Source organism: Stenella coeruleoalba, assembly GCF_951394435.1.
Source record: "Stenella coeruleoalba genome assembly, chromosome: 4".
NCBI lineage: Eukaryota > Metazoa > Chordata > Mammalia > Artiodactyla > Delphinidae > Stenella > Stenella coeruleoalba.
The window spans coordinates 127,874,147-127,891,744 of record NC_137149.1 but is presented as its reverse complement, the minus strand read 5'-3'; the positions used below and the strand labels follow the sequence as shown (position 1 = coordinate 127,891,744).

At 35.3% G+C, this 17,598-nt stretch overlaps 1 protein-coding gene across 11 annotated transcripts in view; it reads right to left on the bottom strand.

The window, feature by feature from the left end:
* INPP4B (inositol polyphosphate-4-phosphatase type II B) overlaps window positions 1-17,598 on the bottom strand; it is a 717,808-nt gene that overhangs the window by 179,560 nt on the left and 520,650 nt on the right. For all 11 annotated transcript variants that reach the window (XM_079920302.1, XM_079920301.1, XM_079920305.1 and 8 more), the window contains one exon: window positions 12,233-12,380. In XM_079920302.1, the coding sequence (XP_079776428.1) occupies window positions 12,233-12,380 (148 nt within the window). The remainder of the gene's footprint in view (window positions 1-12,232; window positions 12,381-17,598) is intronic.

Sequence of the window (17,598 nt, the reverse complement as noted above, 5' to 3'; positions counted from 1 at the left end):
GGCTCTTTCATGAACTTTTATCCCTCCCACTACATTTTACAAATACTCTGACTTCTTCAAAAGAAAAATAACCATAGAAATGCTCAGCCTGTCTAAGGGACATACACAAGAAATCTCTAGTCATGAGGCCAAAGTGCCACATGTGAGCACCTATCTTATTAGAAGTGTAAACCCAGAATAATCAACTTAAAATATCTGGTTATGTGAATTCAAAAATTCCTGAAATTACGAAAAGTAATTATTGTAAGAAAGAGTGCCCAAGAGTAACAGTTAATTCATTTACAAGAAGGTAGTAAGACCAAATAGCCTGATAAAAATTTATCTACCAAAGGATACAGACCAGTAAGAAAGACATTAAAATGTTATTTGAAATTGTTATTATCTAAGCAAATAGAAATATTTTCCTACAATGAGCTGTACAATACCATTTTGTAGAATAAAAATGGCTACACAATTTAAATAGAGCCTTTTGGTAGTTATCACACTCTAAAAGTACATGTGGGTGTACATGGGTGGCAAGTTTAAGAGGCAAATGGCTTTCATTCATTAAGCAAAATTAGACCTTAAAACAAACCTGAAAGAAGCCATAAAAATGTACCCATTAGGAAAAAAAATTAAACATGAAATAGTCAATGAAGTGTAGACTCCATAAATGACTGGTGGGTGGCTTCATTTCATAAAGTGGCCCGGTGACACCATAAAACTGAACAAAGTTCAACTACATGTCAAGTTTCACAGTATTTTCAACCCACAATTCAAACTGTCTGTGCTTTAACCTGTAGAGGGATAAAAACTGCATCCATAAATCACAGGCTTTTTTAAAATGCATTTTTGTAAATGACAACGTGGGTAATGTTGCAGTCCACGAGCCACTATTTCACTGGAAAAAGTGACTGGATATTCTGAGTGGTCATTCACTCTGATTTTCATGTGACATTGAAACAAGCGGCTGTTGTACTATACACTCAAGGTTTCAAGTTTATATGCAAAGACTAAGCATTGGAACACAGTAACTACAGGAATTAGCTGTAATCACAGAATCTGTTTGTATCTGATAAACAGCCAGATTCTATAATTTAATTTTAGGTAGCTGCGTTAGAAAAAAATGAGGAATGATAAGTATGTCTTATTCCATCCTGAGAGTCTATTTGCTGCTCCTGATAAAGGTGATTTGGTGTTTATTTACTTCCACATAACATCTTCTTTACCCTTCAAAGTTTGTCAAACATGGTCATTTATTGTTTTAATATGTTAAAGCTCAGTGTTTCATTTATGCTTAAAATGGTGGCGTGTTCATATGAAGTTTCTCCTAAATCCACATATACTAATATATGTCTTTTTATTTTGGGTAGCCATGAAAATTACTCACTGTACCTGAAAGGCTACTAAAGCAAGAACAGATACTCACACTGTTACCATTTTTCATTATTCATGCCCATACTTTTAGAAAGTGCAAACGTTTGTGAGTATCACCCTTTTGAATTCTCACTCCTGCATCTGGAATGCAGATGTCACCCAGTTCAGTTTCATAGGTAGACAGAATTCAAGAGGCTCTCAAAGTGCTGGAAGTAGAGCTCTTTGGGGAAAACCGTAAGGCTTTCCAGGTAATCAAGGTTACTTTTGTATAGAATGTGTCTCTTTTCTTACTCTTAAAACACTCCTCAGATATAATTGTCCCAGAGCCCGACTAAACAAAATTAAAAATTCAGTCTCACTAGGCACATTTCAGGTGCTCGATAGCTACATGGCTATCAGAGTAGGCAGTGCAGCATAGAACATTCCCATCATCGTGGAAAGTTCTAGTGAACAACATTGTTCTGGAAAAATGGGAAGAATATAAGTGAGAAGTAAAGTGACTTGTTTGATGCCATATTGTTAGGAAGTGGCAGAATCAAGACATGTACCGAGGTCTTGTGAATGCAAATCTTGTTCTCTTTTTTATTTTAATTTCTGGTGAGTATGATTTCTTTTAAGCAAGTATCCTTCAATAGGAGGACAAGATTGGAATCTCCCATCTGAGGGACTCATCTGTATGTAAATTCCACCCAGGTCAACAAAGAGCTGGTGCAAATATTTTGCTCAAGTGTGCACTTACCAGACAGCCTTGGCTGCCATAATTGCTGGAATCTCAAACAACAAAACAAAATTCTTATGTATTTTCTATTCCTTTAACAAATATTTAGCGGTGCTGATTATCCTTATTCATGCCAGGCACTATAATAAGAACTTTATAAATATTCACTCATTCTATATGCATAACAGCCCAAGGAAGTAGGTATTATTATTATCATCCTTATTTTTTAAATGAGGAAACTGAGACTCAGGGAAGATAAGTAATTTACCCAAAGTTATCCAGATAGTGAGTAGCAGAGTTGGGATGAAGCCCAGGAAGTTTGTCTAGGGTGCCCATGCTTTAAACTACTATGCTAGATAGACTCTCCATTAGAAATACAGCACAATCTCACTCTCACTAGAAATCACATCAGGAACATATATCTTGATACTATCAGCTTGAGGAAAAAACAAAATAAAACCCTTCTGTTTTTGCAGACAAGGGTAAAGCTTGATGTCAGCCTTCTTATTCTTTACATTAAATTCCAATGAGCAGGAAGAAAGGGGGATTTTATGTTACTAGAACTCTTTAAAATTAGAGATGCTACTGCTGGTTATCCTAGATCAGTGCTGTCCAATAGAACTCTCTGTGTGATGGTGATGTTCCAAAGCTGTGCTATTTAATTACAATGGTTACTAGCCATATGTGACTACTGCACACTTAAAATGTGACTAAGGTGATGGAGAAATGAAATTTTAAATTTCATTTCATTTTAACAAATTTTAACTTAAGTTTCAATAGCCACATGGAGCAAGAAGCATCTGTACTTAATAGCAAAGACCTCGATGGTTCAATTAAGAGCCAAAGAGGGCTCCTTTGTTTCTTCTAAACCTTGTGCTTGTCCATTATGTCCTACATCAAAGAATTATAACTTATCTATTCAGTCATGCAGGTCAGAATGCTTAAGTTATTCTGCACGCCTTACCTCCAGAGATAATCCACCACCAAACTCTGCTCATCAAAAAAAATCCCAAATGTTTGTACATTTCACCATTTCCCCCCAGCCACCACGGTCTAAGTCACCACCATTGTTCGCCCAGACAAACACAACATCCCCTAAATTGTTTTATCCCTCCACACTTGCTTCCCTTTTTCTAAGTGTAATCATGTTATTCTCTTCACGCAATTTCAGCTGTTCTTGGGAAAAGACTACATTCCTGAGGGCTCATTATATGCCAGGTATTATGCTAGATTCCAGGAATAGTACAATAAGAAAATTGACAAGTTCCTCCTTTTCTGTGTCCCAGAAGGCCCTAACTAATCTGAAGTCTGAAGCCTGACTATCATTCCAAAATCACTGTCTCAGCTCTAAATACACCAGCTTTGTGAGAGAAGTCCATTTTTCTGCCCACTGGGAATTTGTAGTACCATATAATAAATGTATCTATGAGGTATGCACTTACATACACACAGACCCCAAATCCCACAGCCATAAGTGCTAGAGTCTCCTGATTGTTCACTTAATTTCTACAGTAGCTCTGTAGGAAAAATGATAATATTATTATCTAAAAAGTGAAAAAAAAATTGAAAATTGAGAAATTGTGTAATTTTCTAAAAATTATAGGTACGTATCAAATGGCAGATAAAGAGGTTTTGGACTCGGGTTGATAATTATTCCAATTCCGTGTTTTTATCATCACAACGTACACTGTCTCCTACTCAATCCATGTGAAATAAAGAATCCTGGCACAATGGACAAATATGCTTCTGAATGAGCTTTGCCTTATTTGTTCCTGTGGGGCTATGGTAATAACCAAACAACAAAATAAAACACATATTTCTATCGCCAGCTTGGTGATACTAAGCGCTCTACAGGACATCTCATTAAATGATACCAAGAATCTATAATGATGAACTTAATGGCACACAGCATCTGCCCTCAATACTAGGAGTTGGTAGGGCCAATGCACTCTTTCCATGATAAATAATACACCACATGGTATTCCAACCTTGCATCAACGTTGCATGAAGAAAAATGAACAGAAGAAATAACACTCATCAGCTATGAGTCAACAGTGGAGTCCCAATGGGATACTTTTTTATGCATCACTTTTGGATATTTAGGACTTAAGATTTTCCTCAGAGAAAGCAAACAAGAGAGACAGAAAGAAACACAAAGAGAAACAAAGTGGAAGAGATAGAACACTATAAAAAAATCTATGAAATTCATCAGTTTGAGGTTTATTCAGTATCTATGAGACCTAAACAGAATAGCTGACTCCTTATTACTTTTCCCACTAATCAGTGTTTCTTTAAGGTCAGTAAAGATTTTCAGTGTGCTTTTATCTAAGTATGCAAATGTCATGTGCTCAAAAGTCATGTGCTTCAGCCAGGCCAAAATAAACACGGTGTAAGATGAGGCTGGAGATGTAGGTAGACAGGAGCCCTTGTTTGCCTTGTAGGCCGTGTGAAGGGGAAACCTCGTCTGGTGATAAATTTTGAAAAGAAGATCTAACCACGTTCAATGGACAGGTTGGCTCACTATGTGGTAAAATGCTACTGTACAACTTTTTGAAATAGAATTTATATGAATATATTCTAGTTCATAATTCCTAGTATATACTTTTAACATTTTTTAAATGGCACTCCTGTAGCATTACTGGTTTGAAATAATATGAACCTTTTTGAATGTAATAGTCACAAAATGCTTTAAGATAAGGTGCAAGGTCAGAAAATTAAGTATCTTCCTCATTTCTTTCAAACTAGGTATATTGCTTAGAAAACCCATTTAATAGTGTATGATAATATTTAAGTCAGCATGTAGAACATGTCTCTGAAATGTAACTCTGTGCAGCAACTAGGCTTTCAACCTGGGATTTCAAAGTATCTTACTATTTTTTTGCATATATAAGAATATAGTGCATTCAAGAAATAAATTTAAGACTAGATAGATAGACAGATAGATACACTTATCATAGGTCTGTAATATAGCTCTAAAAATGAAGAATATAGAATATTTGAAATATATAGTATTGAGCAAAACAGTGCCTTCATTGACATAAAATATTTTATCACCATGAATTTAGTATATGTACGATATTTACAAACACTAAAATCTAAGAGAAAGCATTCACATTCTCTAAAAGAAGTGTTAGCAAGATTTTTATTTAAACTTTCTATGTCCCAAATTCTATTACATTTTCCCTACTAAAGGGTTTGGTTCAGATGTTTATATTTTATTTACAAGATTGTTCCTCTGCCTGGTACACACAAATATTTATGTCTTATATAAAACCTAAGGACATCTTAAAGTTAATTGTTATAAATTATTCTTATCCTTTCTTTTAGACTCCCAAAATTATATTCAAGGAAGTTTCTCTCCTTCCTCACCCCTGGGACCAATGAAGAAAAATATAGAGAGAGCAGAAATGAAACAGGAGAAAAAGAGAAAAATACATGATATAAATCAAACTAATTTTTTCCTGGGGAGTTTTATGGACCATGAGGTTCATTGTCACCGAAATACTTCATTTCTTTAAAACTTTTGTACCATAATAAGTTTTCAAACATCATATTATAATGTAGAAAAGTATATGTTTTGATAAAACCAAACACCCTATGGCCACCCAAGCCTCCCATCTAAACATATATATGTGTACACCATCATTTAATATGGTATGTGTAGCTGCCATGGAGCTTCAACGCCACAAGTTCCATCATTTCTTCTATTAACTGACACATTTCAATGTTGACTAAGCAAAGCAAACTTTTTTTTACTTAACATCTTTATTGGAGTATAATTGCTTTACAATGGTGTGTTAGTTTCTGCTTATAACAAAGTGAATCAGTTATACATATACATATATCCCTATATCACTTCCCTCTTGTGTCTCCCTCCCACCCTCCCTATCCCACCCCTCTACGTGGTCACAAAGCACGGAGCTGATCTCCCTGTGCTATGCGGCTGCTTCCCACTAGCTATCTATTTTACATTTGGTAGTGTATATATGTCCATGCCACTCTCTCACTTCGTCCCAGCTTACCCTTCCCCCTCCCCATATCCTCAAGTCCATTCTCTAGTAGGTCTGCGTCTTTATTCCCGTCTTGCACCTAGGTTCTTCATGACCATTATTTTTGTTTGTTTTTTAGATTCCATATATATGTGTTAGCATACAGTATTTGTTTTTCTCTTTCTGACTTAACTTCACTCTGTATGACAGACTCTAGGTCCATCCACCTCACTACAAATAACTCAATTTCATTTCTTTTTATTGCTGCGTAATATTCCACCATATATATGTGCCACATCTTCTTTATCCATCCATCTGTTGATGGACACTTAGGTTGCTTCCATGTCCTGGCTATTGTAAATAGAGCTGCAATGAACATTGTGGTACATGACTTTTTTTGAATTATGGTTTTCTCAGGGTATATGCCCAGTAGTGGGATTGCTGGGTCATATGGTAGTTCTATTTGTAGTTTTTTAAGGAACCTCCATACTGTTCTCCATAGTGGCTGTATCAATTTACATTCTCACCAACAGTGCAAGGGGATTCCCTTTTCTCCACACCTTCTCCAGCATTTTTTGTTTGTAGATTTTTTGATCATGGCCATTCTGACCGGTGTAAGGTGATACCTCAGAATGGGAGAAAATATTTGCAAATGAAGCAACTGACAAAGGATTAATCTCCAAAATTTACAAGCAGCTCATGCAGCTCAATATCAAAAAAACAAACAACCCAATCCAAAAATGGGCAGAAGACCTAAATAGACATTTCTCCAAAGAAGATATACAGATTGACAACAAACACATGAACGAATGCTCAACATCATTAATCATTAGAGAAATGCAAATCAAAACTACAAAGCAAATTTTTGAAGTAATACAAACTCTGAAGAAAATACTCAATATAAACAAAATACGTGGCAACACTAAAACAAGCTATAAAAATTTTATAAGTGGTAGTTTGGCAAGATCTACATAACTTGCCTGCATGCAACCCAAGGTGAAGGACTGTAAAGCCTGTGGCATTATAAACACAGGCAAAAATACACACACACACACACACACACACACACACACATCTTCTATGTATTTAGGATCTCTGAGCTGTCTTCAACATGTACTCTACTTTTTCTCTCCATTGCACTAACTCTATAATAAACCAGTTGTGTTTTCCCCCCCATCCTTCAAGGAGGCTAGATCAAAGAACTGGGCTACTTTATAATGCCACATCCCTTAGGTATCACGATTATAGAATCATTTAGTAAACTTCTCAGAAGCGAGGTGTTATACTGATACTTGGTAAGCAGGACCTCCCCGTCTTCCCTTCCCAACACATAATTCCAGCATAGCACTTAAGAGGTTATACATCAGTGCTGTCTCCTTGATACTCCTGCTGGAAATCTGCATATTTATAACATTTTTAATCAGATTATGTGAGTCTGTAATGTGAACCATGGATCTTTTTCTTTTTTATTTATATTCTCATTGAAAAATTGTTAATTTATAATGTTGTGTTAATTTCTAGTGTACAGCAAAATGATGTAGTTATACATATATGTATATATTCTTTTTCAGATTCTTTTCCATTATAGGTTATTACAAGATATTGAGTATATTTCCCTGAGCTATACAGTAGGTCACTGTTGTTTACCTGTTTTATATATAGTAGTGTGTATCTGTTAATCCCAAACTCTCTGCTCTCCCTTCCCTCTGCTATCACCTTTGGTAACCATAAATTTGTTTCCTATGTCTGTGAGTTTATTTCTGCTTTGTAAATAAGTTCAATTGTATCATTTGTTCGTAAAAACGTGAACCATGGATTTTAAGGAAGCAAAGCCATTGGCAGAAAAGCCGTTATAGACCATTACACTATCACAGGCAAGAAATGATGGTGGTTGGGATTAGAATGGATAGAGTGAAAACATAAAAAATAAATGAATTTGAGGGAAATTGTGGAATTAGCATGATTAGAAATTGATACTCGAAATTGAATGTGGAATGTGGATAGGTTTGGTGAGACAAGACAAAAATACTTATGTTTTATGTTTCTGCACTGAACTGTTGAAGAGAGGGTGGCATTTACTGAGACAGGAATTATTGGAGGGAGAATGATTTAAATGTGATACCAGGGCATGGTAATCATGGGGACCAAAAGTCTGCTTTCCACAGTGAGGCTCACGAAGATGAGGGTAGATTTAGAAAATAAAGACACAGTATTTCTTCTGGGTGGTGTGTTTAGAGTGATTTTTTTTTCTTTTTTATATTTTCACTATTTTCTATAGTGACCATATATTATTTTTACAGAAAAAAATTACCACACTTTTTATATCTTTTTAAAAATATGGCTTCGGGAGCAAAGAGGCAGAAAATTGCTAATATAAGCCTTTCTTCACAACAGTAAACATAATTTGTCATCTACGATTTCCTGCTTGTGAATTTTGGGGGCCTAAACCGTAATATAAAATTCAAAGTTTAGCATTGTGAAAACACGTCACAGCCAACGCAACAGATGTTATATATCTGAACTTGAACTCAGAAGGTATTAGTGCTTAGGAAGGCACTAATCAGAGGGAGGCCCCAGAGGATTTAAACCCTATCACAGCCCTAAGACTTTGTGTATGTACGATCTCAAAGTCAATAAAAGTAGTTCACGTTGAGTCCAATGTCACACTAAGGGACTAATAGCAAGAGAAGTTTTAGATGGCAGGCAAGGGCACTGGGTATGAGTGAGGGAAAGTAGCTGCTGCACCATTATGTCCCTGCCAACATTTACACTCCATATCATGACGGCTGAGAAGGACAACATTTTCCTCACTGATACATACAGGTATGCCTTAGGCAGAGAAGCGTACCATGCACACACCTGGTCCCTGCCAACACACTCACACTAACTTAGCCTGTCAAGCGTTTACCAATCCCAGACATGATAAAATTAATAATAGACCTTCAAATGCATGAGTGGGATTTCATTCTTACCAAGTTAAATAGATTACAAAACTACTAATAATGCCTTGTCTTTAAGACACAGTTGTGACTAGACATATACCTAATATTCCCTAAATTCCCTTTCTTACTTGCTATTTTTGTTCACAGTTAAATCCATACTCAAACTTAGGAAATCTCTACCTGCGAGTTTATGAGGCTGATATCAATCATAGCAGTCTTTTCAGAAAATTTCCCGTTTTCTATTCCCTTGGTAAAGGAGGGAAGTTATGTAACAAAGTGTTCAAATAATACCCTAATTACCCCTATAGGGAGATGACAACACACCAACACAGAGAAGTTGTAGAAAAGTTTACGTCTGGGGTGAAGAGTGAGACTGAAAGAGTCAGTGGCTCGTGAAAGAAAGTGTAGGATTGTCAAAATCCAGACTTCACAGAAGTCTGACCATGTTTGCAAATTTATCATCTTGGTAATTGAGAGGAAACATCTCACTTTTGTAAAATATTTTGTGGAATACTTACTATTTGGTCCTTAAGGAAAAGTTTTTGCACCCCCTGTTATACAGCTAAATTCATACTGTGATTACTGACTTTCCTAAGAAAAAAAAAGAAAGAAAGAAAAGGAAAGAAAGACTGTATATCTATGTCTGTGTGTCTGTCTATCTCTCTGTCTATCCATCTATAACTATCTCCATCCATCCACAGGTCCTATGAATAGGGACTTAATGGCAGCTTTTATCTACTGCTCATTTACTTACTGCTCTTCACCAACTAAAATGATATAATTTAGTTAACAGTTATTTTAAAGATTCAGAAAGTAGCTGTTTCAGTTACTTAGCATAATATAAAGTTGCCCTGGCACCTTTTTTTTTTTTGAAGAAAAGACTCGAAGCTTTTTAAAAAATAATTCTCTCAAGATAGATTTCCAAGCATGAAAATGAAGCACCTTGTACTCTTTGCAACTACTGAAAGATAAGGGCACGATGACACCCACAGTCTTCATCAAACCACCTAAGAAAATCCATTAAAATTGTGCTGTTGAGAGGAAGGTTGAGGTAAGTATAACACTTTCTGGGATCTGAGTAAGACTAGGGGTAAAAGAGTCCGTTTGCAGTGACATGGATGGACCTAGAGATCGTCAAACTGAGTGAAGTAAGTCAGACAGAGAAAGACAAATACCATGTGATATCGCTTATATGTGGAATCTAGAAAAATGGTACAAATGAACTTATTTACAAAACAGAAATAGAGTCACAGATGTAAAAAACAAACTTATGGTTACCAGGAGGGAAAAGGGGGGAGGGATAAATTGGGAGATTGGGATTGACATATACACACTACTGTATATAAAATAGATAATTAATAAGGACCTACTGTATAGCACAGGGAACACTACTCAGCACTCTGTAACGACCGATATGGGAAAAGAATCTAAAAAAGAGTGGATACATGTATATGTATAACTGATTCACTTTGCTGTACAGCAGAAACTAACATAACCTTGTAACTCAACTATACTCCAATAAAAATTAAAACAAAACAAAAGAGGCCGAAAAAAGAACTTCAGAGTAAAGCTCTGTCTGGGCCGGAGATTTCACCCAATCAAGAAAAATGTTTCAAGTCCTTCTGTAGGACAATGTCCCATTCTTACATTCTTAATTTGTTATGTTATATCATGTTAATTTCATATTATAATTTAATGATTACAGTATATTAATTTATATTATATTATAAATATAATTCTTAATTTAAATTATTGTCTCAGTTGGATAGCATATATCTTCGAGGGTAGATTCTTTAAGAAAGTTTGGTGAATGACATTTTCTGAGCTTCTGCGTATTTAAGTATGTCATTTCCATTGCCTTCATTCATTAAAAAAAAAAAGTCATAACTTGACCCTATATAATAAAGTGGGCCACAACCTTTTTCTCTCAAAAAATCAAAAATCAGTAGATGTTACTCCATGGACTTCTGCAGAGAAGTAAGTATAAGGTTAGTCTGATTTTAGCATGTAAAATAAAAACCTGCATAAGTTTTCACTGTTTCCAAGTTTTTGCATGAATTGTTCTTTCCCAAGAAAGAACATTTGAGAAGAACTTATTGTGTTTGTCTTCCACATCCGAGATGTGACTTCTTAGTGTCAAATCTGTTCTTCTCTGCTGGCTTTGTGGATTTAATTTGCCTACTGCATTTTAAAATTTCATTATTTTCTCCATTATCCTTTTCTTCTCAGCATTTTTCCTAAAAGGTGATGGTTCTCAACTTAGGGCTTTCTAATTCCTTTTCATAATAACCATACCTTATATTCTACTGAGATCTCTAGTCAATTTCCTTACAATCTTTTCTATTTCCCTTTTGAGTCTTCAACATGATTTTTTCTCTACTTTTCTTTAGAAAATTTTAAAGATTCATAATTGATTTTTTTCAACACATTTTAATGGTGGGAGATTTACACAGAAAAGGTGTAATGTAAGTCACAAATGAGAGTCACACATGTGATTAAAATTTTCTAGTGGTCAGTAGTCATATGTAAAAAGTAAAAAGATATCATATTTTAGGTTCCACATGATATCACTTATATGTGGAACCTAAAATATGACACAAATGAACCTATCTTTGAAACAGAGTCATGGACATAGAGAACAGTCTGGTGGTTGCCAAGGGGGAGGGGTTTGAGGAAGGGATGGAGTGGGAGTTTGGGGTTAGCAGATGTAAGCTATTATATATAGAATGGATAAACAACAAGGTTCTACTGTAGAGCACAGGGGACTATATTCAATATCCTGTGATAAACCATAATGAAAAAGAATATAAAAAATGCATATAATATCTATAACTGAATGACTTTGCTGTATAGCAGAAATTAACAAGACATTGTAAATCAACTATACTTGAATAAAAAATAAAATTAAAAGTAAAAAGAGAAGCACATAAAATTAATATCATATTGTATTCAACCCCAGTACAGCCAAAATGTTAACATTTCATTATGAAAGCAGTCTTTTTTTGTTTGTGTGCTGTGAATTCAAAATCTGGTGTTTATACCACACTTGGCAGAACATCTCAAAGTGGACTAATCACATTTCAAGTGATTAATAGTCATACAGGGCTAGGAGCCGTCATACTGGACAATGCAGATCTAGATTTTTATGTTATCATCATACTTGAAGAAAAAATGTTTCATAAAAAAATAATTAATGTAAGAGACAATCATAAATCACTTTCTCTTACCTACACAAATCTTCTTTGATTTGAAGAGAGATCAATTCCTTAGGAATATGAAAAGAAAGTATGCTCTCTGACATCTGCTCCCGGATTCGCATCCACTTATTGTCAGATGTGGGAAATCTATATAATTTACACACTGGGTTCTTTAACACTGGAAAAGGTGAAAAACATAAAGTTAATAGTTAAATTATAAAGATATGCACTTTAGATAAAGATCAATTAACAAAATCATTAATCAGCCTACCATTCTAATACTTGATCAAAATTTTTTATCATAATCTGTAGTGCCACTGTGTTTCTAAGAATTTTCTCCTTATATCTATTTTTTTCAGTAGCTTCTTGGATATAGTCTTTATTAAATTAAAAAGTGATACAACAAATTCCAATTCATAAATGTGGCTACTGTGGTTCTCTGACATACCACCTATTAATTCTTTTTCCTTCTAAAGATTTTCTTAAAGTATATGTATTTATAAATATAGATGAAAATATATGGATTTATACACCATACATGCTTTGAAAAAATACATTTCTGGATTTCTTCCAATCACTCTTAGTCAACTTTACCCACTTATATAGTAGGTGACAACTAATATGTTATATTAGAGGTTTCAAATGACCCTACTACCAAAAGTGACTTTTTTCTTAAATGTCAGAAAGGTTCATTCCTTGGCTTAAGATCTATTACAATTCAAATATTATTCATACTTTAGTGTCAATAAGTCAATAACACTTTCCCAAAACCATATATTATCAGAAGCAAGACAGGGAGACTATGAACAAGCTGAATATTTGGGATGGGTGACAGTGATTAGGGGAGAAATAACATGGTCATGTCATCAAGGATTTTAAAAGATTTAAAGAAAAAGTGTAGGGCTAGATATTAAGATAATACTTGATACATTTTTTGTGAGGCCAGCATCCCTACCACACTACCAAGCCCTATATTTCAGGGCAGGATTTTATTTCCATTGCTGTTGGATAAAGAATATAAGAGAGATATATCAAAGCTTAATGGACAACAAAATGTCAGGTGAATCACCAGTCAAGTATCTATGGTTATTTGGCTCCAGTTTACCAATGAAGCTAATTAAAAAGAGAATTTGATATTGAAGTGGATGCAAGACTTTAAATAACGCCCAGCCTGTTATGTGGCCCAAGTCTCTTCAACATATGGAGTAAAATACCTTTCTCATTTTAGGGTTTTATAAGGCTGTGTCTCATTCATTACTTGGAAATATAAATATATTTCTGAGCATTAAAATGAGGAACTATTCATCCATTCTGCAACTATCATTCTCAGAGGTCCAGTCTGACAATTATCACTATCAGAATTGATACTAAATAGGAAACCTTTATTTCAAACATCTCATTCTTTAACGACCAGATTCAAAGCTCCCGGCACACTTATCTACCCCTTACAAGAATTAGCTAGAATGTTCACTTGTTAAAAGCATCAATAGAAGCAAGAAGATGATAGAATATTTCCAGGATGTTGAGAGACAATATTTTAAATCTAAAGTTGTATGTCTAAAGGATTATGTTTTTGCCATAAACATGACCTTTAAGTTTTATCAATTAGATTATACCACAGATCCATATATAAGGCTAATTATACTTATTTTCTTTCTCTTTTTAATGAGGTATAAAGGTATAATTGACATATAACATTATATTAGTTCCAGGTATAGAATGTAATGATTCAATATCATTTGTATATTTGTATATATTGTGAAATGATTACCATAATAAGTCTTGTTAACATCTGTCATCATACATTGTCACAAACTTTTTCTTGTGATGAGAACTTTAAAAATCTCTCTTAGGAACTTTCAAATATGCAATACAATATTATTAACTACAGTCACCAAGCTGTACATTACATCCCCCTTTCTTATTTATTTTATAATTGAAAATTTATACCTTTTGACACCCTTCACCTGTTCCACCCACCTCCATCCCCTGTCTCGGGCAACCACCAATTAGTTCTCTATATCTATGAGTTCGTTTTTTTATTTGTTACGTTTTATTTTGTTTTTGCTTTTAGATTCTACATATAAGTGAGTTCATACAGTATCTGTCTTTCTCTGTCTGGTATTTCACTTATCATAATGCCCTCAAGGTTCTTCCATGTTGTCACAAATGGCAAGATTTCATTCTTTTTTATGGCTGAATAATATTCCATGTGTGTGTGTGTGTGTGTGCGTGTGTGTGTGCGCGTGTGTGTGTGTGTATCACATTTTCTTTATCCATTCGTCAGTGGAAACTTAGGGCGTTTCCACGTCTTGGCTACTGAAAATAATACCGCAATGAACACTGGGATGCATGTATCTTTTTGAATTAGTGTTTTCATTTTCTTTGGGTAAATACCCAGAAGTGGAATTGCTGGATCATATGGTAGTTCTATTTTTAGTTTTTGGAGGAATCTCCATATTGTTTTCCATAGTGGCTGCACCAATTTACATTCCCACCAACAGTGCATGAGGGTTCCCTTTTCTCCACTTCCTTGCCAATAACACTTGTTATTTCTTATTTTTGATATCCATTCTAACAGATGTGAGGTGATATTGTGGTTTTGATTTGCATTTCCCGCATGATTAGTGATGTTGAGTAACTTTTCATGTACCTGTTGGACATCTGTGTGTATTCTTTGTAAAAATGTCTATTCAGATCCTCTGCCCATTTTTAATCAGAATTTTTTTTTTTGCTGTTACTGAGTTGTATGAGTTCTCTATATATTTTGGATATTAGCCCTTATCAGATGTATTTTCTTTTATATGAAATACAGAAACTTACAGCCAATGAAAGAAACTATGATATTTCATTCATCTTTAAAGTGACAATGTTTTAAAGATGTAAGAATTTTACTATAACCTCTATTGCCCTATCTCTAGAGGTGGAGAAGAAAAACAATGTATGTACAGAACTCAATATATTGTAAGTCAGGTTAAACCATTTATGGGATCTCAGGAATTCTAATGTAGCTAACATGATCAGGAATACAAATGCATCCTTTTGTAGTAAGACAGAAACGGTCTCTGTTTCTTTTTTTTCTGTGAAATGTCCACATTTTTCCTTAGTAACCTAAGTAAATATTCAATTACTTGGGTTATCTATACTTAGTATATGCACTGCTTTTTAACCTCTGCTTTTTTTTTTTTTTTTTTCAGGATTACACAGAATCTTTGTATCTCCCAAACCACGGTTAAAAACCCTTCGATTGGGCTTCCCTGGTGGCGCAGTGGTTAGGAGTCCACCTGCCGATGCAGGGGACACAGGTTCGTGCCCCGGTCCGGGAAGATCTTACATGCCGTGGAGTGGCTGGGCCTGTGAGCCAAAATTTGTATTTTTAATTAAGTTGAAAAATATGATATTCTTTATCTGTTATCACAAAACTAGTCCTTCAACTTTTGATTTTACTGTTTTCATTTTACTGCTTTTCAGTGTATTTTAAATATAAATCTTTGTTGAAATAGAGTGGTAGAAATCAAGGCCAGTGTGATTAATGAGCTCCAGAACTATCCTCCGACCACCCGAGACACAACATCCAGGACCCTGTGCGAATGCTGCTGTTTTTTTAAGGAAAGCACTTGGGGCAAATAATAAAAAAATCAGGCCACATGATCTAGCCCCCCCAAAATTCCCAATAATGTCTCCTATCTAACTTTCATGCTATAGGTTCTAACCTTTTGAAACTCATAGATCTCTAAACATTAGTATTTAACTGCACATAGCTATTAGGATCTCAATGTAGACATAGTGGAATCCACTTTACAACCAAGTCTGATCCAGTAGCATTGCTTATTGAATACCTACTACGTATAAAGCAAGAACACTTACTGTTTCTCAAAATGCCATATAATGGATTATGACTTAGAAAATTAAAAATATATATATGGCCTGACTTTTAATTACCATGAAATTTGTTCCAACGGCTACAAACAGACCAGAGAAGATGTTCTCAACTCAAAATTTTGCTGGGTTCATAGTGAGGAGATTTCTGCCATCCTCATATAAAAGGAAGGCAAGGTATTCATGTATCAAATATTGAACAGTGAGCCATAAATGATGAATGCTTTTGTCATTTTTTTTTTAATTTATTTATTTTTGCTGTGTTGGGTCTTCATTTCTGTGCGAGGGCTATCTCTAGCTGTGGCAAGCGGGGGCCACTCTTCATCGCGGTGCGTGGGCCTCTCACTATCGCGGCCTCTCTTGTTGCAGAGCACAGGCTCCAGATGCGCAGGCTCAGTAGTTGTGGCTCACGGGCCTAGTTGCTCCGCAGCATGTGGGATCCTCCCAGACCAGGGCTCGAAGCCGTGTCCCCTGCATTAGCAGGCAGATTCTCAACCACTGCGCCACCAGGGAAGCCCGCTTTTGTCATTTTATAAATGCTTCTCCCCTATAGCAGAGATACAGTTTCAACAATTCTGCACACACACTCCAGCTGTGTAAATGAGCCCACCACTTTCAGCTCTGGCTTTCCACTGATGTCAAGTATTTCTTCATGTAGGAGATGCATTTCTGACCATACAATAGGCTCAGCTCAGCAAAAACAACTATCTAACTTATCTATTATAAGTTCTTTTTAAAGAGAGCCCTGTGTGTATTATCTTCATTTTTTTTCACTGCTTTTGCCAAAACAATTGCTAAAAATATCACGTGACAGATTCTACCAAGGGAAAAGTAGTGAAGAGATTTTGGACACCACCACAGTCTTAATTATGACTTAACAAGGATAAAGTTCTAAGATGGTCCAGATATGAATACATTCCCACCGAGATCCACCCTCTAAGGTGAACACAGGGACAGAAAGTAAATGACAGATTTTCTTCTCCTAAAATTGCAACACAACTCAAATTTCCATATCATTTATTCCAGACACTGTAAAAGGCCTTTTTAATATGGTAGCACACCACCTGCTTTTCCAGCAATTGTGAAAGCCAAGTGCTCCAGTTCTGAACTATCAAGGTAAAGATGCCAAGGAAATGTTCAACAAAGCCAAAACACAGACAACACATTAAAAAAGGATGGCTGTTCAAGCAACCTGGGGCAGAAAAGATAAACCAGAGTGATATCGTAGGGATGATCTTCTCTTTTCTGTGTCTGTGTTGGCGACATCAGTGGATTAGACAAGGAGTTTTGGAAATCTGGATTCAGGGTTGAGGGGATCATCAGAATGCCAGACAATTAAGATTGTCTTTAATACAGTTCTCCAGAATAAGCTCATCTGTGATTATCTTCATGCAATTTCTTGCTTTCAGGAGGTGGTAGATGTCACGTATTTAAATGGAATCTGACTTCATTGGCTTCAAGCTTTACAAAATCATTATTTTAATGTACTGTAGATTCTTGTAGAGAATCTATTCATT